Source organism: Lemur catta, chromosome 6 (genome assembly GCF_020740605.2).
Source record: "Lemur catta isolate mLemCat1 chromosome 6, mLemCat1.pri, whole genome shotgun sequence".
Taxonomy (NCBI): Eukaryota; Metazoa; Chordata; class Mammalia; order Primates; family Lemuridae; genus Lemur; species Lemur catta.
Genome location: NC_059133.1, coordinates 75,803,849 through 75,828,592, shown reverse-complemented (window position 1 = coordinate 75,828,592; position 24,744 = coordinate 75,803,849). Strand labels below are relative to the sequence as shown.

Below are 24,744 nucleotides of genomic sequence, written 5' to 3'. Positions count from 1 at the left end.
TGCCTACTTATTTTTTCCATAGTACCATTGTATTTTATAATCAATATCACATGTGAAAAAGACAATAGGCAAAGCATTTAAACTTGTGTGCTTGACTTTTATCTTCATACTGCCCTAATTTCCACCATTGATATACCTGAGTGTGCTTAGCTATTTGAATTAAAGATATAATTTCTTGATTTCATCCTTTTAGATTAATTTTGTTGGAAGTGTCAGAATTCCATTGCATTGATTATATGTATTTACATAATTACATTATTACATTATTAATAGTTCATCTAACCCTTTTTAAAACAGATATACACAGGAGTAGGGAGGGACTATTCAATGGTTGTCCCTTGAGCTGCATTTAGAAGCAATGTCTCTGAGCTGTTACGGTCATTTTTGACTTATCTCTTCCTCAAAACTGAACAACTGAAAGTTTGATAGGATTTAGTTGAAGATGAACAGGTAATTTTTTCACTGATTTTGTTTATTTCCCCACTCTGTTTTACCTCTACAAGGAGCTAACTGTGTCAAAAAACAGACTTCGTCTGGTGAGGGGAAAAAATGAGATTTAGAACAATGAAATAAATGCCTGTTCCAAATGTAACCTTCAGGTGTTTCATAATGTTGCTTATGGATGGTAGTTATTTTTTGTGATCTTTGTAGAATCGATTATGAAATTACTGACTTGGATATCTTAATGACTTCTTGTGATTTTTTTTTTGTTGCAATTTCATATTTTCAGGAAGTTGTGTACCAAGTCTCAAGCAGTTTATCAAAATTTGTCCAAGAATAAATTTTACCATAAGTAAATCTCTATGGAAACACTTTGTTATTTTGTTGTCACAAGTCTTAGTAGTTGTGATAGAGCAACCTTGTAAGTTAGAGAATTGAAACAAAGTAGATTTTCTGATAATAAAAATCAGTATCAGAATACTATTAGTATTTCCTAAAGTTTAATTTCTATTTATGGAATTAAGTTAGCATAGATAAGAAAGAATAAATTTAGTATATATAAATATGATAGACTAGGTAAGATGAAATATTTAATGGAGTCCACTTCAAGAGTAAAGATTTATCACTTGGTAAAAATAAAAAGTTTCCTTTAAATTGCTGTACTCTTTCCATGCTTAATAAATATTTGGCTTTGGTAAATAAATTATAGCACTAGTATGTACTGTTTAAGATACCTTACCTCTCTTTTTATGTGGATCATCTTTTAATACTGTAAGCTCCTTTGAAACAATCTGATTATAAAATCATGCTTTTAAATTGTCTTTTTTTAATAGAAAAAGTTACGCCGATCACAACATGCTCGCAAAGAAACAGAGTTCTTACGGCTCAAGAGGACCAGACTTGGCTTGGATGACTTTGAGTCTCTGAAAGTTATAGGAAGAGGAGCTTTTGGAGAGGTGCGCTGCTTTCTTAAAGTCACTGCTGCTGAAAATATATTATCTTAAGATAGTTTAAAATATGTATTAAAATAAAATTCCTGAAATAACAACACTGGCAAATTCCTGCTTTCTTTAAGGGAACATGCTTTGCACTTATGAATAAATAGCAGTGATTGTTTAACACTTATAATACTTATTTTTTTAACTTCTCAGCCTTTTGGCTAAGATGAAGTGTAGCATAATAGTTATTTTTATATTCTAGGTGCGGCTGGTCCAGAAGAAAGATACAGGCCATATCTATGCAATGAAGATATTGAGAAAGGCTGATATGCTTGAAAAAGAGCAGGTACGGGTTCTTCAACACATATAACATGACGGAACATCCACTTACTAGGCGTTAGAGTAAGCGTTTATACTGGAATTTTTAAAAAGACATTTATACACCTTACTACATAATCTGTTAATTTTTTAATAGTCTGTTGTAGTGTTTCTCAATTCTTATATTTCAAATTTCTTCCAAATTCATAATCTGTGTATTAATCTGCTCAGACTGCCAAAACACAATACCACAGGCTAGGTAGCTTAAACAACAGAAGTGTGCTTTCTCACAGTTCTGGAGGCTGGAAGTCAAAGATGAAGGTTCTGGCAGGTTTTGGTTTCTGGTGAGGCCTCTCTTCCTGGCTTGCAGATGGCCACCTTCTCACTAAGTCCTCTGCAGCCTTTCCTTGGTGCATGTGGGGAGGAGTGAAGGAGAGCATGCATGCTCTCGTGAGAAGTCCCTGGTGTCTCTTCTTGTAAGGACACTAATTCCATCCTTATTACCTCATTTAACCTTGACTGCTTCCTTTGAGGCCCCATCTGCAAATACAGTCACATTGGGTGTTAGGACTTCACCATATGAATTTTGGGGAGACACAAACATTAAGTCCGGAACAAAATACCTTCTGAAATACTTCCTTTTCTGACGTCAATGAAAACAAAGAATAGTCCTCAGCGCCCTCTATCCCTATCATATATGAAATAATTGAAACTAATCTCTTGAGAACTTGCTGATTTTCATATTTCCAAAATCTATAACTACTTTTTTTATACTCCTGGGCTCTCTTCATGTTTCCTGTAACTTACTGCAGTTCCGTGGGGTGGCCATAATGTCTGAAAACATTGATAGTATTATTTTATGTGCTCACTTGTGTTTCCAGTGTGGGTGGATGCTCTAGAACCCTAAATTGAATACCTATTCTAGTGAAAGACTCAAGAATGAAACTATGTAGGAGATAGCACTTCTCTGTTCCTTGTGCTTCATTTGCCTTTTAGTCCCTATGAAGCTTACTTTATTATTATTGCAACAATATAATACATTATGTTAATAATCATAATAATGTGTGTTACACATTAATAACCATTAATAAGTTGATTTTTGTTTAACTATGACCCAATTGGATTTTCACTGCATTCTTTCATTTTGCTATTTCATTCATTCAGCACGTATTTATTGGGTGCCTACTTGTATTGTATGTTCTGGGAATACAGTGATTAACAAGGCAGACCTGATCCTTGTTCTTTTTTAGTAGTGGAGACAAGACAGCTATTTCACATTGTCATCATAAGTACTATGAAGAAATTTTTTTAAATGATAAGGTCATACATATGATCTGAGTTTAGGAGGAAGAATTAGATCAGGGAAAGTTTCTCTGAGGAGGGAATATTTGATGAGAGACTGAATGATGGGAAAGAATGACATATAAAGATCTAGTAGAACAGGCCAGGCACAGTGGCTCACGCTTGTAATCCTAGCACTTTGGGAGGCCAAGATGGGAGGATCGATTGAGGCCAGGAGTTCGAGATCAGCCTGGGCAACTAGCAAGATGCCGTCTCTACAAAAAAATTTAAAAATTAGCCAGGCATGGTGGCACACACCTGTAGTCCTAGCTAGTTGGGAGGCTGAGGACAGGAGTTAGAGGCTGCAATAAGCTCTGATTATGCCACTGAACTCCAGCCCAGGTGACAGAGTGATACCCCCTCTCTAAAAAAAAAAAAAAAACATGTCTGGTAGAACAGTGGTCTGGGTGGCAAATGCAGAGGGCTGAGGCAACAATAACCTTGGTCTGCTCAAAGAAGAGAAAGAAGCCATTATGGCTAGACAGAAGTGAAGAGTGATTAGAGATGAAGTGAGAGATAAGCTGAGTTTGAAGGCTGTGGTCTAGAGTTTGGATTTTATACTAAGTGCAGTGGGAGGACATTGGAGGGGTTTTTTTTGTTTAAACAGGGGAGTGGCATGTCTGATTGATGTTTTATATGGCTTATACTTTGGTTGTGACAGTGCAGTTGGAAGAAAAGTTTAACAGATTATATGTTTTGAAGGAAGAGCTAGCAGGATTTGCTCTAATAGACTGTTGTGGGGTGAGAGGATGGACAAGAGTAGCGAGGGAAAGGGAAGAAACCAGGTTAAAGTAATGGGACATGATGAAATTGCGTAAGAATCAAGTATAGAGAAGAAGAAGACCTGGATGGAAGCCCTGGGGAACATCAGGCAGAGGGGGAACCAGCAATAGTGACCAAGAAAGAACATTGTATCAGATAGGGGAAAACTAGACGAACATGGCATCCTGGAAGCCAAGAGAAGAAAGTGTTCAGAGGCGGTGAGTAGTTACCTATGTTGAATGCTGCTAAGAGAGAGAAAAGAGGACAGGCCACAGCATGGAGATTTTGAGTAACTTGGCAAGGACAAGTTACAGTGGATTGGAAGGCAGAGGCCTAACTGAAATGGTGGAACGGAGAATGGGGAGCAAGAAGTGTAAAGAGTACAGGTAGATCTTTCCCGTGAAGCAGAACATAGAATAGATTGGTAAGGTAAAAGTTTGAGTCAAAAGGAGGTGTTTTTTTTTTTTTTTTTTTTTTAAGACAGGAAAAGTTTCAGTACTGATGAGAAGAGTCCATTAGAAAGGGAAAAATTAAAGATGCAGGAGACAGGGGAGATACTTACAGGACTATGCTGGAAGACAAAGGAGCAGGAAGAAAAAGCAGAGAAAATGGGAACAAATAGAATGGTTGATCTGGCATTGGAAAGTTTCAGCTTCCTCCCTGAGTGCAAATAGCTATGGCCATCTGCGGGGAGTAAAGGAGGAGTGGCCTGTTGGAGGCTTAAGGAAAGAGAAGTTGTGAAATCTTCATCCTGAAGTGTGGAAAAGCAGACTTGCTAGGGAAATGCAGTCGAATGCCTATTGAGATTTGCAGTCAGGAATTTAAAGTGGAACCAATTGGTATAGTTGGGTGATTTTTCTCCAGTAACACTTAGTTGCTCAGGGGCAGGTGCAGAATAGACAGAAATTTGGGTTTAGTCATGGTTGGTGTTTTCCTAGGCAAATACAATGGAGGGAGAGAAGGATGAAGGAGTTCACGTCATTTGCAAAAGAGTGATCATAATAATGAAATCTATGATGGGCAGAAAAATAAGTGAGGTTATGAGGAGGGTAATAGAGAAAAAGTGATAGGGCCCATGGCATAGAGATTGAAGTACCAGAATAAGAGACCTGGAAGGGTAGAGAGATGGACATCAGAAAGAGAGTTCCTCAAAGTTGAGATTTTAGAAGAGAGTACAATCACTGGTGATGAGGAGGACCAGAATCTTACCACGGGTGGCTGAGGTGTGGTGGAGGAAAGATCACTGAAGGGGAGGAAGAAGTCAAGGAACTGTGTGGATAGGGTACTCTTGGTTCATCCTGTGGCTGTTGAAATCCATCCATTGGTGGAGCGGAAGATGTTGAGCCATGAGTTGAAGTCACCAATGAGTGAGGGGGATTGATCAGTTCTGTCAATGAGCTATAAGGATGATGTGGTCTCAGAGCATATGCTTCAAAGGAGCTAGAGAGAAGGAAGGCATCAAAATGGTTCAGAAGCAGCCATGACAGTGAGGAGGAAACCTTCCCCCTCACCAGGCAACGTATGAGAGAAAAGCAGGCCTTTCTTGAGAAGGCTGCAGGAAGATGGAACCCTCAGTAAAGGCGTATGAGGAGGGATGGCTTGTTTAAGGAGAGAGAAGTTGGGAAAGAGTCATCCTGAAGTGTGGGAAAGCAGACCTAGGGAAATGCAGTTGAATGCTCACTGAGATTTGCAATCATGAAAAGAAACCAGTTAGTATAGCTGGGTGCTTTTCAGCTAGAGATGAGGTTATAGGGGACTTTGTTGATGACAGACTGTGATTCTCCAGAGGGAAAAAGGCTGGAAGACAAGGAAGGTTGTTGAGATACTGAGTTGGATTGATAATTGTAGATAATGATGAGAATAAGGGTAAATAAATTTAAAAATAAATAAATAAAGGTAAAGATGTATAGCCTCAGAGACAAGGAAGGAAATAGGACTCTAACTTAGCCATAATGAGATTAGTCCTAGATGGGGTTTTAGAGGAAGGCAAAAGGCAGCAGTTAGTTTAAGCTATGTGTAGTCTAGCCACTAGCCACCTGGGGCTGTCTGTTGGGCACTTGAAATGTAGCTAGTCTGAATTGAGGTATGCTATAAATGTCAAATACCCACCATGTGAAGACTTGCTTCCTCCAAAAAGTATAAAATATTTCAATAACTTTTATATTGATTACTGAAATAATATTTGGGTATATTGGGTTACATAAACTATATTATTAAAATTAATTTTATCTGTTTTATTTTTTACATGGCTACTAGAAAATTTAAAATTATTAATACATATGTGGCTTGCATTATATTTGTATTGGAGAGCCTGGTCTAGAGTATTTTGCCAAAGTCGAAGAGCCTCTGGACCACTGTTCTTTTCTATATTGGGGGCAATCTCACTGGAATCCAACATTCAGTCGATTTTGTGTTTTGGGGTTATTTTCCCCCTACATAAGTTAATCTGTATTTGTTACCACTGAATTTCACTTTAGAAAACCTTCTCCTACTCAATTCTAATACATCAATATTTTAAGTTGTATCACATTTACTTTAATGCTAACCACTGTACAAAATTAAGTAGCAACTCATCCTCCTACTACTGTGGTACCAGATTACCATATGTCATACTTTCTAACCTTTGGATCCCATTTTGGAAACATATTCTATAATCTGGATTTAAAATATGTAAAGCCAAGTATGTTGCAGTTATTTTTTCTGACAACACTAGATGCAGCACCAAAAGTTTAAGCCTTTTCCTTTATGACCTGAAATTACTTCCTAAAAGGTAATAGGTAAGAATGTTTGCTACCATTTTTCACTTAATGAAACAGATCCAGAGATATTATAAAGTATTTTGATGCCAGAAAACAAATTCTTACCAACTCTTGTGCTTTGATCTCAGAGTATTTATATAGTATAATATAGTATTATTATATATAGTATTATAATTCTAAATATGATATTTTAAGCAGATAATATTTTATTATCATGAAAAGGTTTACAAATATGTGTTCTTATGTGCTTTGGGCCAGAGTTCATAAAGATGTACATTGAAAATAGCAAAAACATAAAAATCAAATCTTACTGTTAATCTTTGAAGAAAGAATATATAAATATATTAATGCAAAAACATCTGAAAACTGACCAGTTATGCCAACCCCATGAATTTTTCAGTCTGTAAAATTTTCACGTAATACAGCATCCCTAGTAATTATGTATCTGACATATCAGTAGCAAAGTCTCCAAAAGTTACACGAATTTGCTGTAGCTAATGTTTATAGATATTTAGAGGTTTTATATTATAACAATAACTTAATATAAATGTAAAGTTATTATAATTATTCCTACTTAAAAAAACACAAACAAATAAAGATCAAGCTGGGCCCATTGTTTAACAGTTAAAAATAGTTTGCTATTTTTAGAAAACCTTGGCTTTGCCATACCAATCTACAGGGCATTGTTTACTGCTCTTAACTTTAAAAGTCGGAGTAGGGCCCTAAATTTACATGACAAAGCCAGGATATTTGGCTGTGTAAAGATTCTGGTTAGGGCCAGGTGTGGTGGCTCACGCCTGTAATCCTAGCACTCTGGGAGGCTGAGGCGGGTGGATCACTCGAGGTCAGGTGTTTGAGACCAGCCTGAGCAAGAGCGAGATCCCATCTCTACTAAAAATAGAAACAAATTAGCTGGCCAACTAAAATATATATATAGAAAAAATTAGCCGGGCATGGTGGCGCATGCTTGTAGAGGCTGAGGCAGGAGGATCGCTTAAGCCCAGGAGTTTGAGGTTGCTGTGAGCTAGGCTGACGCCACGGCACTCACTCTAGCCAGGGCAACAAAGTGACACTCTGTCTCAAAAAAAAAAAAAAAAGGATTCTGGTTAGTTTTTAGACTATAATCATCGCTTTACCTCAAAGGCCTCGGCTTCCCATAACAAACCTGTTGATCTCACCTTTTCAGGCCTAAAGATATAAGCTAAAATAAACTATTTCCTGAGGTTCTCCACATTTAATGAGAATATGAACATGTATGTGTTTCAAATTTTTTCTAAAACTCCAGCTTTCCTTCATTACTGTTATGGTTGGATACATATAAGAGGTAAGCCTAAAAAATGAGTAATGTGTTACAATTATATTTTCAAAATATATTCATCTAGGTGGCCCATATCCGAGCAGAAAGAGATATTTTGGTAGAAGCAGATGGTGCCTGGGTAGTGAAGATGTTTTACAGTTTTCAAGATAAGAGGAACCTTTATCTAATCATGGAATTTCTCCCTGGAGGTAAAAGCAAACATTGTAGCAATGACACACTGACACAAGCACATCTTCATATGTAATAATAATTTTATTGAGTAGGTTTACTTTTGTATTCCTAGCTCTGAGGCTTTACATACTCACAGCTTTTCAATATTTACTTTCATAATAATGCTAATTTTGACCATAAATCAGATTATTTTGAAGGAATGATAAAGTTGGCACATTTTAAATATTACCATTCTGGGTAGTATTGAGTTCACTGTGTATAATTAGATTGTTATAAGTCTAGAATTAAGAAATAAGTCGATAAAGAAAAAGACAACCCAATGGGCAAATGGTAGAAATGTAAAGAGAAACTGGCTAGTCTATAAACATATAGGGAGATGTTCAACTTCATTGATATTTAGGGAAATGCAAATTAAAACAAGAATGAGATACCATTTCACACTCGTCAGATTAGCAAAATCATTAAAAATTTAATGATGCTGAGTATTGGTGAAGTTGTGGGGAAAACTGGCCTCTTGTAAATTGACCTCTGACTTTTATGGAGATCAATTTAGAGATATCCAATGAAGCTAAAAATGCATGTGTCCTGTGATCTAGCACTTCCACAACCAGCTTTTTATTCCCTAGAGATTCTCCCCCACATATATAAAGGAGACCTATAAAAGGATGTTCATTGCAGCATTGTCACAGTAGTGAAAAATTGTATGCAAGATGTTCCTTGTAGCATTGTCACAATAAAATTGGACGCAAGATAAATGCCCACCAATGGAGGAATGGATAAATAAAATCTGGCATAATTATATGATAAAATATTTTACAGTAGTCACAACAGTTAAGATTTCAGAAACAGAGTAGAGTGAATAAAGCAAGCTGTGGAATTACACCTACAATTTGCCAAAAATGCAAAAGAGTATAAATTCATAGATAAATATATGTGTATATGAAAACATATTTAAAATGTAAAACATTTAAAAAATAAGGTGAAGGATATCCAGCAAACTAAATCCATGATAATCATTGCTTTGCAAAGAGGGAACAGGGAATAGAATGGGAATGGAGGAAAAAGAATATTTCTATATGTTATTTTTTTTTTAAAGACTTGAAGCATATCTGAAAAAATGTTATCAGTTGTCAGTTCTGTTTTGTGAGCGCACCAGTGTTTGCAGTAGTTAATATTGCTTATTTGCCCCTTTTTAAAGAAAAAATTCTTTAAACATAAAAGAATGTCTGGAGGTATCCCTTTTAGTGGAATGATGTCCTGTTTTTGTTAGACTAAAGAGCTTAGGATGTTTTTGAAACTTTAATTTAAAAGAATATATCTGGTTTCCAGGTGCACTATTCTTGTTTGACATATTTTCCCCAGCAACTTATTCTGTGTGTTGAGTGGTGGATATTACTTCATTATCAGCTTTGTCCTTATTTGACTTCACATACTTTCTACCTTAAAACCATTAAATGTCATGTTTGCTTATGCAGTGACACTTTTATTTGTCCCCAGAGATGGTTAGTTATAGTGTACTGGGTGATGCAAAATCAGGCATGCATTGTATAGATAGAAAAAAAACTCTTAGAAGCTAGTCCCCTTTTAAGGCATTTTCGATAACATGATACTTACTTTACTTTATTTAGGTGACATGATGACATTGCTAATGAAGAAAGACACCTTGACAGAAGAGGAAACACAGTTCTACATTTCAGAGACTGTTCTGGCAATAGATGCAATCCACCAGTTGGGTTTCATCCATCGGGATATTAAACCAGACAACCTTTTATTGGATGCCAAGGCATGTGAATAAACTGGTGGATTATTAGCTTGCTGATTATTTTATAGCATAATAGAGCTGATTTTGTGATTGGAAATGGGTAACTGCAATTGGGATTATTGTTAAATTACATGCTTTCATAAAATGATGCACTAAGAGAAGACTGAAATGAAATAACATCAGGAAATATGGATGTCTTTTGTTTCTTCCATTTTCCACTTTTAAAAATCATCTTCGAATATTTATAATGTTACATTTTCACTTGTGTGAATTCCAAGCTAAGAATTTTTTACAATAATTGTATTTTAAAAAGGAGTTTATAATAAGGCCTTTTGTTTTCAAAATTAATATAATCTCCTGATTTTACTGGATTTTTTTCCTTAGGGTCATGTAAAATTATCTGATTTTGGTTTATGCACGGGATTAAAGAAAGCTCACAGGACTGAATTCTACAGAAATCTCACACACAACCCACCAAGTGACTTCTGTAAGTTTGATTCTTTTTTTTTCTAGTTAAAATATTATAGCCGGTTTAATCCAGTACTGTCGAGAACTGAAGGTTCTCTCCCTTCCTCTCCCCCCACTCCTTAAACCGATGTGATTTAGATGTATATGTGTTTTTGTTTTTTGGTGAGAGTTTTTCCCTCATGGTTACAATTCCATATTGTTGAAATTAGCATTTCAGAACATGAACTCAAAGAGGAAAGCAGAAACTTGGAAGAAGAACAGGAGACAACTGGTGAGTCAGCCACATTTTTAAAAAAGAATTTTGTGCCCTGGTCCTAAAAGTCTCATCTGGTTTTTACTCGATTATTTTGTGTCTTCACAGTGAGATTGGTACTTACTTCATAGCAACGAAAGCGCTTGTTCTGGGATCACACAGTTTTTGTAGTTTTTCTGTAAAGTTTCCTTGCCTGTGAAGCAAACAATTGATTTTTACTTTATGATTTAACTTTAGAGTACTTTATTGAGCATGCCTATGAGTAGGTAATCTGTTTACTAGTAATTAGCACTTTTAAAATAAAACTCACTGAGTGTGATTATAATGAATGTCTTGTGATTTCTGTTTTTCTATTTTCCATACCTGTGGTATAAATCCTGATACAACAAATAGTCAATCAGCAAGCAAGGTGGTTGTGAGTTTCTAAGAACTTCTTTATAGACAAAGTAAATAGGAAGTTTGGGATGTAAACAATATTATAATAAAATAGATAAAATAAAATTTGAAAGCAGACTTTACCACAGATAAACTTAATTACACCTTTAATGTAGAATTACACCATCTATTTTTCACCCTATACTATTTCCCCCCTATTACTGAGCAAATATAAGAATCATTTCCCCCTTTTCCTCTTTCCCTTTATCTTGTTAACAAAGTCCATGAACATTCTTAAGGTTAGGAATGTGCCTTTTGACTTTGTTTTCTTAATTTCTTACACAATGCCTGGTACATATAGATACTCCTTAAATATTATTCAATTCCACCAAGTGATGAAAGGGAAACTAATTCAGCATTCCCTCAGAAAAGTAAACAGACTGAAAAGTAATATCTGATACCTTCTAAAACCAAATAAAATGACCTTTGCATTATTGAGCTTATTCTCTCATTAAAACCCAAGTAATTTCAAACTTCCTATGCTTGTAAAACAAAACATAATGTATTGAACTATGTATGTATTAAGGAGAAAAACTTCTACTTTTAAATATGTCACTTTTAGATCAGATTTTACAGTTGAGAAAATAATTGCAATATTCCACATTGTTAAAGGGGGAAAAATGAATACTGTTTGAAAATATGGTGGGAGAATTCTGTGCCCCGATTTACAGAATATTTATAGGTGACTACTCGTGTGTGTTTTACTGTTCTCATGTCCAAGAGTCACCATGCCTTATGTCAGTGTTTTCCAAGGGGGAAGTGGTGGGGACTCTACTGGTATTTGGGGCAGGAAATTTCTTTAGCATCTGGATCCCCTGTTCTCTAAATGCCAGTCATGTCCTCCCCCAAGCCACTGAGATGACAAACTCTGCTGTCACACATTTTCAAATGGCCCCTAGGTATTACCCCTGGTTGTGAACTATTGCCTTAAAGAAATAGTTTTTGTAAGATTTTATATGACTTAAGAAAGAAAAACTGCATAACTTCCCAATGAATAAGCAGTGTCCTGGAATTAGGTTTATAATGGAAATACCTGATGCATATTTAGTTAGTTTGTAGTTTACAAAGCACATTCCTTGTTATTGTCTCGTCTTCATGTCAACCCTTGTTAGGGCAGGTATTATCACTCCAATTTTATGTAAGCAAAAGTTGAGGCTCAATAACTTGTCCAAGAACCCATTAGTGGTGAGTGGGAAGCCAGGCCTACTGGGTTTAACTAACTTTTCATTCTTTTTGAAATGAACTTGGGGCTATATATATTTAACATAAATAACTAAATTGAGCTTCTTCGGGGGGCAGGAATCATGTATTCTGTAACATATTATGCTTTTTCCAGTAGTAAGCCATACTCAGATATGTGTTTTTTTTTAATATTAAGAATACTGGTTTGACAAACTGCTCCTTTGTAGGCATATTCCACAGTTGGGACGCCAGATTACATCGCTCCTGAAGTATTCATGCAGACTGGTTACAACAAATTGTGTGACTGGTGGTCTTTGGGAGTGATTATGTATGAAATGCTAATAGGTATGTTTTATCATTCAGTTATGTACATAATATATACTTTTCCTTGAGTGCCATTGTTTGAACATATTGCAGCTACCATGGGCTAAAATAGCTGAACTCTTTTAAACCTATTTCTGACATCTCCCAGAGTTACATACATAGTGATAAATACCAGTGAGCTCTCCAGGGATCCTGTTTCAGGAAGGGAGGTATTTAACCCAAACTCCATATAGCAAAATTGTACCTGCACAGCTTTTCAGGTAAAGTGGGGAGGCAGTGCGTTAAATCCTTGACTTTATTGACTTTATTAGCAAGTTTATTATAATTTGATGAATGATGGCATTTTTTAGTGTTAAATAGAGCACTCAGGGTTGTTTTGTTTCTCATGGCACATGTTTAGTAGGTATAACTTAATTGATCATAAAAGCTAATAAAACTTTTTCGGTTTCTTTGATACATAGGATATCCACCTTTCTGCTCTGAAACACCTCAAGAAACATACAGAAAAGTGATGAATTGGAAAGAAACTCTGGTGTTTCCTCCGGAGGTACCTATATCTGAGAAAGCCAAGGACTTAATTCTCAGGTTAGTGGTTAAATTAGAGCAGTTCATGGTGTCTTAGAATTTCATAAGGACATAAAAGACCCATTTCACTTTTGTCAGGGGAGAAAGAATACCACTGATCTATAGAGTCAAAGAGGTCAATAAAGAAAAGGCATTTTAAAAAATGTAAACTCTTAAAAGGAAGTATGCAGAAAAAAAAGTAGGAGTTAAAAAGAGGGAAGAGGTTGTTTCAGTTACCGATATATATAAAAGTAAAAGGTCACCCCTGTTAGAATGCAGTGATCTAATTTCATTAAAAAGAAAAGGGAAAATAAATTGTTAGTAGCAAAAATTCCTATCATGACAGTCTATATATGAAATCTTATAAGCAAAAGATTCCTTTCTGTTCCTCAGTTAAAATGAAATGTTTTGATACTGTTGTAAATGACTGGAGGGAATATAAATTGGGACAACTTGTGGGAACAACCAATTGGCAGCTTATTAATAAAAAATGCTTAAACTGTATATGACCCTTGACCCAGCAATTCTATTTCTAGGAATTTTGTTTCTGTAAATAGATGTACGTGAAGATTTAGGTACAGTATGTTTATCGTGGTATTATTTAATAGTGAAAAATTAGAAACCATTTAAATGTTCAACAATAGGGGACTGGCTAAATAAATTATAATTATCTCCATATATAAATTTTAGAAAACAAATTCATAGAAAAATATTTAATGACTTTGGGAAATTTTCCCATTATAAAAGGTTAGAAAGAAATGACTTCAAAATATTTATAGTAGTTATTAATATCTCTAAATAATGCAATTACAGATGATTTTTTTTTTTCTTTTACCTGTCTTATCTGCGTATTGGGGCAGATGATTTTTATTTTCTTCCACATTTCTCACAATTAAACATAGTTAACTTTAGTAAAAATAAAAACATTGTAATGCTTTTTTAAAAAAGAAAATATTTGAAATAATGCAACTAGAGTACTTTAGATGTAACTTGTGTATGATAATTTCTGTTTCCATGTTCTAGATTTTGTATTGATTCTGAAAATAGAATTGGAAATAGTGGAGTAGAAGAAATAAAAGGTCATCCCTTTTTTGAAGGTGTAGACTGGGGGCACATAAGGTATGTAGCCTACCCTCTGAATGGAAGAGGTCTGAGTGAAAATGAATTTCTAAATTTAGTGATTAATTTAACTCTGATTCTACTAGATTAGATACAAAAAATGACACTGTTAAAATGTTATTAAGTATTTTCTGTATAATGTAAGTGAGTGGGACTATAGTGGCTACAGCTAAATGACTCGTTTTAGGCTAATGTCTACTTTAAGGGGGAAAAAACACACATTGTGCACCTGTTTAGATTCTTACATTCATACTTACACAGTGAAGGCTGTTAACACATGAAAGATGTACTGACGATTCACACTGTGATCCCTCATTTTTGCCCTCTCTCTAATATATCACACTGTGTCCTTAATTAACTTATAATAAGGTACAAGTCCCTTCTTTAAACATTGTGGGGAAGTTAAACAATGCAAGTAACTGTTAAGAATCTGCTTATAGTTGTTAATTGTGAGCCTTTGCCTTTTTTCAGTTTATGGCCAAACTACCTTCAATAGTTCTGGTCTGTTCTCCACACAACAACTTAGAAATATAAATCTGATCATGCCACTTTCCTCCTTCTCTTTGCACTTAGAATTAAGAACCCTTAACTGCTTTTTTAGGTCTGCAGGACATGGCACTTGCCTCATCTGCACAAGTTGCATCTTGGATGGCCTTTCCTACTCCTTCCCACCTCAGAGTGTTGTCATTTGCCGTTCATTCCAACTGAAATGCTCCTCTCCTCCCTGCCCTCGTTCTTGCCTCTACCCTACCCTGCCTAGCCAGCCCCTTTGCATCTTCCAAGACAGCTCTTCACTGGAAATCCAGCTCTGTGCTAGACACTCTACCTATTATAACAATAGCTAATATTTTTTATCATTTATTATATCTCCAGCACTATTCTAAGTACTTTACTTGCATTTCTCATCTTAGTCTCATAATAAACCCTATAAAATAGTAACTGTTATTATCCCTATTTTACAGATGAGGAAACTAAGGCATAGAGAAGTTAAGTAATTTGCCTACAGTGCTGTAGTTAGTAATTGAACGAGCTAGAATTGGACCCAGGCAGTTTGAGTCTGGAGACCTAACTCTTAGCTGCTACACTGTATTATATATACTGTACATACATCATCTCATTGAATAGAGCTGTGACACCCCCCTTATTACAGTTGTCGAAGAATGCTTATAAAACATTCCAATGTTTTATAATGAGGAAACAGTCACAGAGCAGGGGCTTACCTGCCTAAGGTCATACTGCTATTAATAGTTAATGACAAGAAAGGTTAGATCTCAGGGCTTCAGGGTCTATGGTTTTTTCCACTAAACTAGGTGTATTAAGTTAGTATATTAAGTATAAATAAATTGGAATAATTCTGGTAAAAATATACACATGCTTTTACATAATTTGGTAAACTTAGAACCTACTAGACCCAATAAATATTTGTTGAAAAAAAATAGAAGAAATAAAAACTGACTGCTTCTTTTAACTATTTCTATAGGTAAAACATTTTTAGCATGATAAAAAGGCATTTTCATGACTGGTTTCTTTTTAACTGAATATCTCTGATTCTCTTAAAATGTGTGTGTCTGAGAAGTTTTTGCATTCAGATTTCAAAACAAGTATGTAATCCCTTCACCCTTCATGTCCCTTTTTTCCCAAATGACTTTTCATTTATGAACCCTTTCCTAGCAGAATTCTATTCCAAAATCAATTATGAAGGACCCAGTACTCACAATATCTCACATATTTTATGTAATTACAACATCTTTTAAATAAAATCTCTTCTGTTTTACTTTTCCTTTCATAAGCAATTGTTTTTCCACTTTAAAAAGTAGCATGAGAAAGTCTTGGTACAAAGATATAACAATTATAAGTAAATGAAAATAATTTTAATAAAAAATTGTACTCAGCTATTTTGAGATCTACTTAGCTATTCTCAAATCCATAGTAAATTTCCTTGGCCTTTCTAATGTTTATAGAATAGCATGTAGGATTTGCAAATAAAATTATTTGTTGGAAAAATTAAGAGTTCAAGAAAAGTTACCATGGTTGTTCAATACCTTTTTATAGGGAAAGGCCAGCAGCAATCCCTATAGAAATCAAAAGCATTGATGATACTTCAAATTTTGATGACTTCCCTGAATCTGATATTTTACAACCAGGTAAGACACTGAATAATATAAATTACACTATTAAAAAAGTCTGTGAAAATGATGACATTTCACTAATGAAATTCCTTTGCTCTTGGTTAATTTTTCTATCTCTCTAGTGCCAAATACCACAGAACCGGACTACAAATCCAAAGACTGGGTTTTTCTCAATTATACCTATAAAAGATTTGAAGGGTTGACTCAACGTGGCTCTATCCCCACCTACATGAAAGCTGGGAAATTATGAATGAAGATCACATTCGCCCACAACCAAGAGAACTCAGGTAGCTGCATCACCAGGCTTGCTTGGCGTAGATAACAATACACTGAAATACTCCTGAAGACGGTGGTGCTTATCGACTACAAGAGGAAATTCTACAGGATTAGGATTTCTAAGACTACTACAGGAATTGGTTGGCAGTGCCAGCTGGCTTTTTTTTTTTTTTTAATATTTTATTATTTTTGTTAACTTTATTATACGAAGGTACTGGAATAAAAGGAACGTACATCCCTTTCTAACTGCACTGCCTACATGCGTATTAAGGTCCATTCTGCCTGTGTGTGCCATGGCTTTGAACTGTAACACCTCTAATCAATTCAGGAGAAACACATATCATATAAAGCAACATAGGCTAACCTGTAGGTAACACTGCAGTATTGCTGTTTTACTGCAAATCTTATGGGTCTACATAATCAGTAAAAGCCATCTTCCATAGTTGGTGTTAGAACATTTGCCCTGTTGGTTGAACATCTGTAGAATATATATGATGACAATTTCTATAATGATTTTAAGAAATTTAAAAAGAAATACACTGGTTCTTTAAAAATAGAATTTATCATCAAGTTATTACATAAACTCCACAGTAGGGAGTGACAAGGTTATAAGGAAGAGAAAGTTGAACACCTTCACTCAAGCACTCCACTAATATATTTACTTTGCATTCAAAAATACTGACGACCTTTATATACGTAGTCTGTATACGCATAGGGAGATGTACTGTATTATATAAAATGTAAAGTTGCTTTTCTTGTGACAAGAGGAATTCTCTTTTAACTAGAGGACATGGCATTATTTTAATTTGATTATGATGAGTTGAATTTAAGAAATGACCATGAAGGCTGCTTGTAGAACTAGTGTATTTTTATTAAAGTATTTTTTTAAATGTCAAACTTCTGATCATGTAAATGGACTTGTAGAGAACAAAATGCTATTTACTTTGGTTTTCTAGAAAGTTGTTACATATCATGGCTGGTTGACTTTTATTTCTTTTGATGAAAATTTTTCCTTTAATAGTACTTGTATTATTGTGCCATTATTTTCTTATGCTCTAAATGTACCAAAGATCCTGAACAGAGTGGATGTTCACAACTGAGTAGAATTTTACTTTCCTGTGAGAATGCTGTATTCAGACGTGATAGATCTTTGATCAAAGTTAGCTTATTCAAGGGCAATATTGTTCATGTTTAGCTACATCACTGTGGTTAATCTAGATGGAATGAAGGAAGAATAAATGCAGGCCAGGGGAGTTGTGATGAGAGGATATGGGAGATAATGTCAGCATCAAATTCTTTGGGTATTTCCCTAAGAATTAAATAATCTTTTCTAGCTCAACATTTTAATTCTAATTTAAACGACTCTCTGAGGTTTTGGTTTCTTAAGTACTAGTGGAGGAATAATACTTTAGCAAAGAATGGCCTAATGTTTGTCTTAACTGTTAATTGATAGAATTTTTTAAAGATACAATAATTATAACCATGACAAATGATCTGTGATCAAAATCTAAAGTGATGATTTATTTGTAGGAATGTCTTCCTAATGGGGAAGAATTGCATAGGATCGTTATGCAAATCGACAAAAAGCTTTTATAAATGTTGCTGCTAGGTAGCTCCACAATGTTTTAATAAGGCCATCCTGTCTCTCCCAGCTCCCCACCTTCCCCCCCCCACATATGCTTTATTTTGGTTTATTTCTTTTTAGGTATTTATTAAGTACTTACGATGTGTTCATCTAGTAGTTCATCTCCATTTTTCCAGTGTGGATCATGTGACTTGAGTATTTGGGAAAGAGAGCTATTAAAACTCTGGGGTTATCTCAATTTTACTAACTCTAATTTTTCTAATTATAACTGCCTTTAATTTTTTTTTTAAATCTTTAACTTCTGCTGGAGTTTATGAGATTTTTCACCCCACATCAACCCCTTTTTTGAAAAAAAGATTGTTTTGCTAGTGTGATAATGGATAGGTAAGCTATGAGGAAATTACAACATTCTGTAGTTCTAGTGTGGTAACTATTCTAGTGCAGAAAAATATTAATTCAAGATGACAGAGGGAGAGATTGAGATTAATATTAAGGAACTGAATTATCTAAGTTTACTTTTTAATTGCATACAGCTAGAGCATTTTAGTTTTGATTTCCCTCATTCTTATTATCAGAAAGAACTTGGAAAATAGTTATAATTTCTTGGCAATGGAAGGGCAGTTCTGGAAAGCTTACTTTGTTTGGAGTCTCATTCTTCCCTGGAGTTAATAGAGTGATTCACAATCTTTGGGGTTTTCTCCTCATCAAAAGTATTTCTTAAGTGCCTATCTAAAAGCAATTAAAGACTGTGTTTGCCCTTTGGAAGCTAAGAATTTGATTCATGATGCAAATTAACTAGATAATTTGCAAGCACCCTTGAGATTGAATTTTCTCTATTATACACATCCCATATTTCAGGTGAATCTTTAATTTAAATGACAAAACCCTATCTAATCAACTGGGCATAATGACATTTTCTTTAAATTAGACTCTATTTTGAATTAAAAGAGTTTTATTATAAACTGTGTGTTTTTGGTTTTTCTAACTATATAGAAAGCTTGTATAATTCAGATTTATCAATTTCCTGATTTAATGTAGACTTTGGCTTTTTTATTAAAAACCTTTATATTAAAGCAAGTTATGTTATTTTTCTTTTATGCATTAACATAGCTTTAAATCTTTAAATGTATTGAAGCATTGTGCTGTATGAAAATAAGGAATCGCTTATAAATCAGCCACTTCTGAATGGAATATATAGCTGATTCAATAAGCTAGTTAGTTGAATGGAAAATATGAAATGTGAAACATTAAAAATATTCTTTGGTTGCTAAGGCTTGAGATAGGGTCTCATTTACATCTGTAATAGCATACTTTTTCTGTTTTTTAAACACCTGCATATCTTTGTGTAAATCTTTAAATTTTAAAATATTTTAAGTAACATTTATTTTTGATGTTTGTAGAAAACCTTTAGACAATCAGTCAGTCTCTACTGATAGGAGAAACAGCTATCTTTTGATGATTTATAAATAAATGAATTGAGATTTTAGTAAGTAGAGGTCCCTGGCTACTAAACACATTCTTTTTTTGAATTGTTAAAATTCAGGACATTGAAAATTACTGTTTTGCTACAACCATGATTATTTCCCCCTTGTCTTTACTTAAATTTTATTTTCTCTTTAGAAGTGCACTTATTTCTGAAAACTCTTAATGAAACAAACACTTAGAACAAATATAAATACAAGACACTTGGGACTACTAGAGATATTTTAGATTTTTATGAAAAAAATGTGAGGGGATACTGCTGCTTTAAAAGGGGATAAAGTAATAAAAATATATCTTCGCTATTTTTTTAAAAGCAATATAAGCCAGCAATTGTCTAGAAAAATAATCATCAGGCTATTGAGTTCGGTGTTCAGTTACTGAGTTTCATAAAATGTTTTGGTGGCATGAGGGCTTTTTCATTGAAGGTAAGACAAGAATAAAAACTATGTTTACAAAATTTCTGTTGGTGAGGTTTTTTTGGTTTTGTTTTTGAGTTTTGAGATAGGTGTTATCCAAAACTCAAGAAAGACTGTTTTGTAATTGTAAATTACTGAATAACTTTTACACTTGAAAAGTCACATCAAGAAATAAATATTTGAAGTTTATATTTAAAATCTCTGTTTAAATCTGTAGCTAAAAACATATGGCTACACAAACCATAAGTTATAATTTTAGGTACTTGCTGGGTATATAGCTTATATACAACTACCCCACTTGGTCAAAGCCAATTAACAAGCAGTAAATTGCAAATGCCTCAAATAGCATAGAAATTTATTAATGTAAGTGGCCCAGGTACCGCTATGTCATGTTCCATAGAAGATGCTGACAATCAATCATAACACTTTTTCCACTGAGCCTACAAGGAGCTAGTGAGAATCCCATTCAGCCTTGTTCTGTTCCAGCTGTTCCCTGACATCATTTCAATAATGCCATTGTAAGACAAAACAGTGAGAACATCAAATGACACAATTTGGGTATTAAAGCCCAAAGACTCTAAAATCTTTCAAAAGCATGTAGTGATACAAAGAACTTACATTTGTGTACACAATACCTCTGCTTACATTATTTGTTTTGTTTTTTACAACTACTCTGTAAATAAACACAATTACTATCATTTGGTAGAGGATGAACATGAGGCTGATTATGACTTAGCCGAAACACAGGTAATAAACTGCTCTTGAAGTCTAGTGCTCCTGCTCCCCCAAACCATGGAGTGTGCCTCCCTGACAAATTACCTCAGAAGAACACAAGGAGTGACAGTGACAGTTACTACTTTGCATACTTTTGACTACAAGTGACAGAAAACACAAGTAAAAAGGCTTCAACAGTAAGGAAAGAGAATATCTCATGTAATTAAAACACAACATAGCTTCCAGGGTAGTCAGTTTAGCATCTCAAAAACATTACCAAGGAAGCTGGTGTGGTGGTACGTGCCTGTAGTCCCAGCTGCTCAGGAGGCTGAGGGTTCCTTGAGCCCAGGAGTTCAAGGGTAGCCTGGGCAACAGAGTGAGACCCTGTTTTCCATTTCTCTACTTTGTCATCCTCAGAGTGTTGGCTTTATCCTTGGTTTTGTTTTCTAGGAGAAGCTAGGCTACTATAGAGACTCTTTGTTTTGTTTTGACTTGTTTTGTTTTTGAGAGAGGGTCTCGCTCTGTCACCCAGGCTGGAGTGCAGTAGCATCATCATATTAAATAGCTCACTGCCGCCTCCAACTACTGGGCAAGCGATCCTTCTGCCTCAGCCTCCTGATTAGCTGGGACTGCAGGCATACGCCACCACGCCCTGCTAATGTTTCTATTTTTTATAGATATGGAGTCTCGCTCATTGCTCAGGCTAGTCTTGAACTCCTGGGCTCAAGTTATCCTCCCATCTCAGCCGCCCGAAGTGCTAGGATTACAGGTGTGAGCCACTGCACCCGGCCCAGACACTCTTAAGCATCAATTCCTCACACATGTAAGGCCTTCAAGAGAGGAAACTACTTGTGCCCTCTTTTTAAGACCAAGGAAAATCTTTTACAGAAGCATTCTAAGCAAGTCTTACTGACCGTGCCTAGTGCCTGGCCTAGAAATGGACTTAAAATTAATCAAGATACATTCACATCCCTGGTACCAAATTCAGGTTCTTTTGATAAACTACAAGGTAACAAAAGGGTGCCACATAGGTTTAGAGCAATGGTTCTTGCCCGAAGCCGCTGCACCTAGATTCTGTTGTTGGATCTTGCCATTGCCTACATGTGAACTGAACGTTAGTCCATTAACACCTTTCCTGTCCCATCTGTAAAACAGAACTGCTCTGCTCAGCTGCTTGGATCTAAGGTTTCTTGTCATTTGTAGGATCACAGGAATAGGGTTGGGTTTCTGGACACATAGAGAGGATGGATAGATGGCCCAGTGACCAGGTCTTGGTTTCTTTAGTGCTTTTGTGATCCCTCTCAGCCCCTATTCATCAGAGAACATAATCTCTTCATTGGTCCCTCTCCTCTAAAGTTCTTAATCAGAAACAGGGACCCTCATCAACTTATTTCCTCCCAAGACCTGGCCAGGGGTGGCGTGGCTCAATTGCTTTGTCTAAATTAAGAAGATGGGCTTTGACTAACGGAAATAAAAACATTTCTCAGGTGAGGTTCTAACTAACACCAACTTATCCCTGAATTACTTTACCTTTTTATTAAAACATTCATGATCAAAGTCATAAACATAGGATGACTTTTAAGCGTCTTCCAAAGAAGAATTTCATAGCAGGAAAGATAAACTGTCAATGTTTGGCTTAATATCCTTTTCTTTGTGCTCTTGGGTAAAATAGTCCTGACAAGAACTTGAAGGACCCTCCCGTCCAATTCTATACAATACTGGGAGGACTGAGGAGGACCTGGGACACCATGCCTGCTTTAAGAGTGTCCAAAACCTGCAAGAGTAAATATTAGTTCAACTTTTGACATTTACACACACACACACACACACACACACACACACAGCCGAGGGAAAAATAACAAAGCAGTAACTCCACATATCGAGAGATATCTGCAAAACGATCCCCTCCTTCTTGACCTAAGTTTTGTTTCTCCCTGTAGTTTTCTTGAAATTTTGCTGTGTTGCTACTCCTGTCCTTTGGCTAGTGGAAATACTGCCCACCCCACCCTCCTTAACACACAAAGTGTGTGCATATTCCCTGCAACAACCTAGCCTTAAGAAAATTCATTTTTGACAAGTTAAAACAGTATTTCCTAAAGTAGAGTACTTAGCAGCTGTTTTGAAATCAACTAAAGTGTTTATTTGAAATAAGGACTTAGATTGTCTCACTCCAATCCTACTAAATCAGACTCTTTGGGGGTGGGTCTAAAATTCTACATGTTCTCATTCACATTGAACTTTGGGAACTACTGAGCTAAGGGGAAAAGAAAATAATACCTGCTCATTGGTTATTGTGAGACCATCTATATAAAGTAACTGAGGTATAGTAGGTAAAGTACAAAAGTGAGTGCTTACAGCAATGTCTGGCACATAGTAGGTGCTCAATAAATATTTGTGAACAAATGAATTAAATGACTGCATTTTGTGGGCAGCCCTACTTTCCACCTAAAGCCAATCTCAAAATGTTTTCACCTTTAATAAAAACATAAACAAAACTCCAAAAGTATTGAAAGGATGTAGTTTTTGCTGAAGTTGTTATTTTCCAGGAAAATAAGAGGGTTTGCATTATACAATGAAGCTCCCTAAATACCCTTTTAAAAGATCTCAAATTTCCACTCACTATGGCTGCCTCTCCCTTTCTCTCTCTCCTTCTCTCCCATGGGTACACTCTCCTGCAATTACCTTCTCTGCTTTTCCCCCTTTTAATGGCCAAGCTCAAGCTGAATTTTCCTATGCCAGAAGCCCACCATAGGTCTATCTCTCCCTCTAAACACATAGGGGTCTTTTGGCTTCCTTGTTTCTCCAAACTGCAGTTCCACTCATCAGTCTGCTCAGCAAGTCCAAGCATCTTCCCCAGGATTCACCCTCCATGGGATGCTGGAGGTAGGGGAGGAGAAAGGGTAATTTTAAATATTAATTTATTTTCCCTAGTCACTGAGGAACTCAATAATGGGTAGTTGTCATTTATTTTTATGCATCTTTGGAAAAAGTATCTTTAATTTAACTACACTCTGAAGCAGGTGGATTTTTTTTTTGTCCTGGATCAAATAAAATATCTAAGTGGCCCGAAGAGAACCCCCAAACTAAATTATATTGTTACAATCTCAGCAGGAGGCTGAAAAGGATAGGAGTTTCTAGTTTGTGAGGCAGTGGTTCCTAATTCTGGGTGGGCAAAAGAATCTTTGTCCCACCTTGAAAATAGTACTGTGCTTGCCTGAGTACCTGGCAGTGAAACAAAATTAATGAACAAACTAATTTCACTCAAGGGTAGGCAATGATTCCTGGAGAGCAAGGCTGCTTCTGGGCTTTTGGCAGGAGAATGGTGTTGACCAGAAGGAACTGTACCATGCATTCTGCAAATCAGGTTTCAAATCACTTTTCTCACATTTTCCCCAAGGATAAAATATGAGAAAATCACTGGCTGGAAATAAGAGATTACTTTCCTAGCCATCTGGCAAGATATTGTGTGGCCCTCTGCCTCTGCCTCATCCTTGGGAGTATGTTAAGTATTTAAAAAAACAAAACAAAACAAAAACATGTCTTAATAAAGCGCCTGAACATAAAAAGAAAAAAAATAGCAACTAGGGTTTGAACCTGAACAATAGGGTAACACATCCTACACAATGAGAGTGATTTGCCCCATGGAATCCCACGGCTCTGCCGTGTTTTTGCATTGTGCTTTCTGCCTTCGTATTTTAGATGCTGGATCCCTCTTTTCTTGCTTTCAGGCTTTTGGTGGAAGTGAATCATCGTTTCTAAGAAATGAGGAGTGCAATGATTCACAGGCAAGCTTACTGCACACCACCATATGAACGCCTAAGAAGGAGGCCTGACTTTTCATGGTCTTGCTTCTACTATGGACTGAGTGATTCTGGCCAAAATACTCATCATCTCTGAACCTCTGTTTCCGTACTGATAAGACAGGAATTAAGAGGTTGTTTTGAGGCTCACTGAGACGATAAAGGGGAAAATGCACTGTAAGCAAGA

General features: G+C 35.7%; 1 protein-coding gene across 3 annotated transcripts in view; it reads left to right on the top strand.

Moving 5' to 3' along the window:
* The window catches only part of STK38L (serine/threonine kinase 38 like), a 75,932-nt gene extending 55,848 nt beyond the window's left edge, over positions 1-20,084 (top strand). For 2 of the 3 annotated variants that reach the window (XM_045554151.1, XM_045554153.1), the window contains 11 exons: positions 1,275-1,397; positions 1,642-1,725; positions 7,942-8,065; positions 9,677-9,831; positions 10,195-10,297; positions 10,488-10,549; positions 12,376-12,493; positions 12,934-13,057; positions 14,060-14,155; positions 16,208-16,299; positions 16,407-20,084. In XM_045554151.1, the coding sequence (XP_045410107.1) occupies positions 1,275-1,397; positions 1,642-1,725; positions 7,942-8,065; positions 9,677-9,831; positions 10,195-10,297; positions 10,488-10,549; positions 12,376-12,493; positions 12,934-13,057; positions 14,060-14,155; positions 16,208-16,299; positions 16,407-16,534 (1,209 nt within the window). In that variant the 3' untranslated portion in view covers positions 16,535-20,084. The remainder of the gene's footprint in view (positions 1-1,274; positions 1,398-1,641; positions 1,726-7,941; positions 8,066-9,676; positions 9,832-10,194; positions 10,298-10,487; positions 10,550-12,375; positions 12,494-12,933; positions 13,058-14,059; positions 14,156-16,207; positions 16,300-16,406) is intronic. The other variant, XM_045554150.1, reaches the window with a different exon arrangement.
* The last annotated feature ends 4,660 nt before the right edge of the window (positions 20,085-24,744 follow it).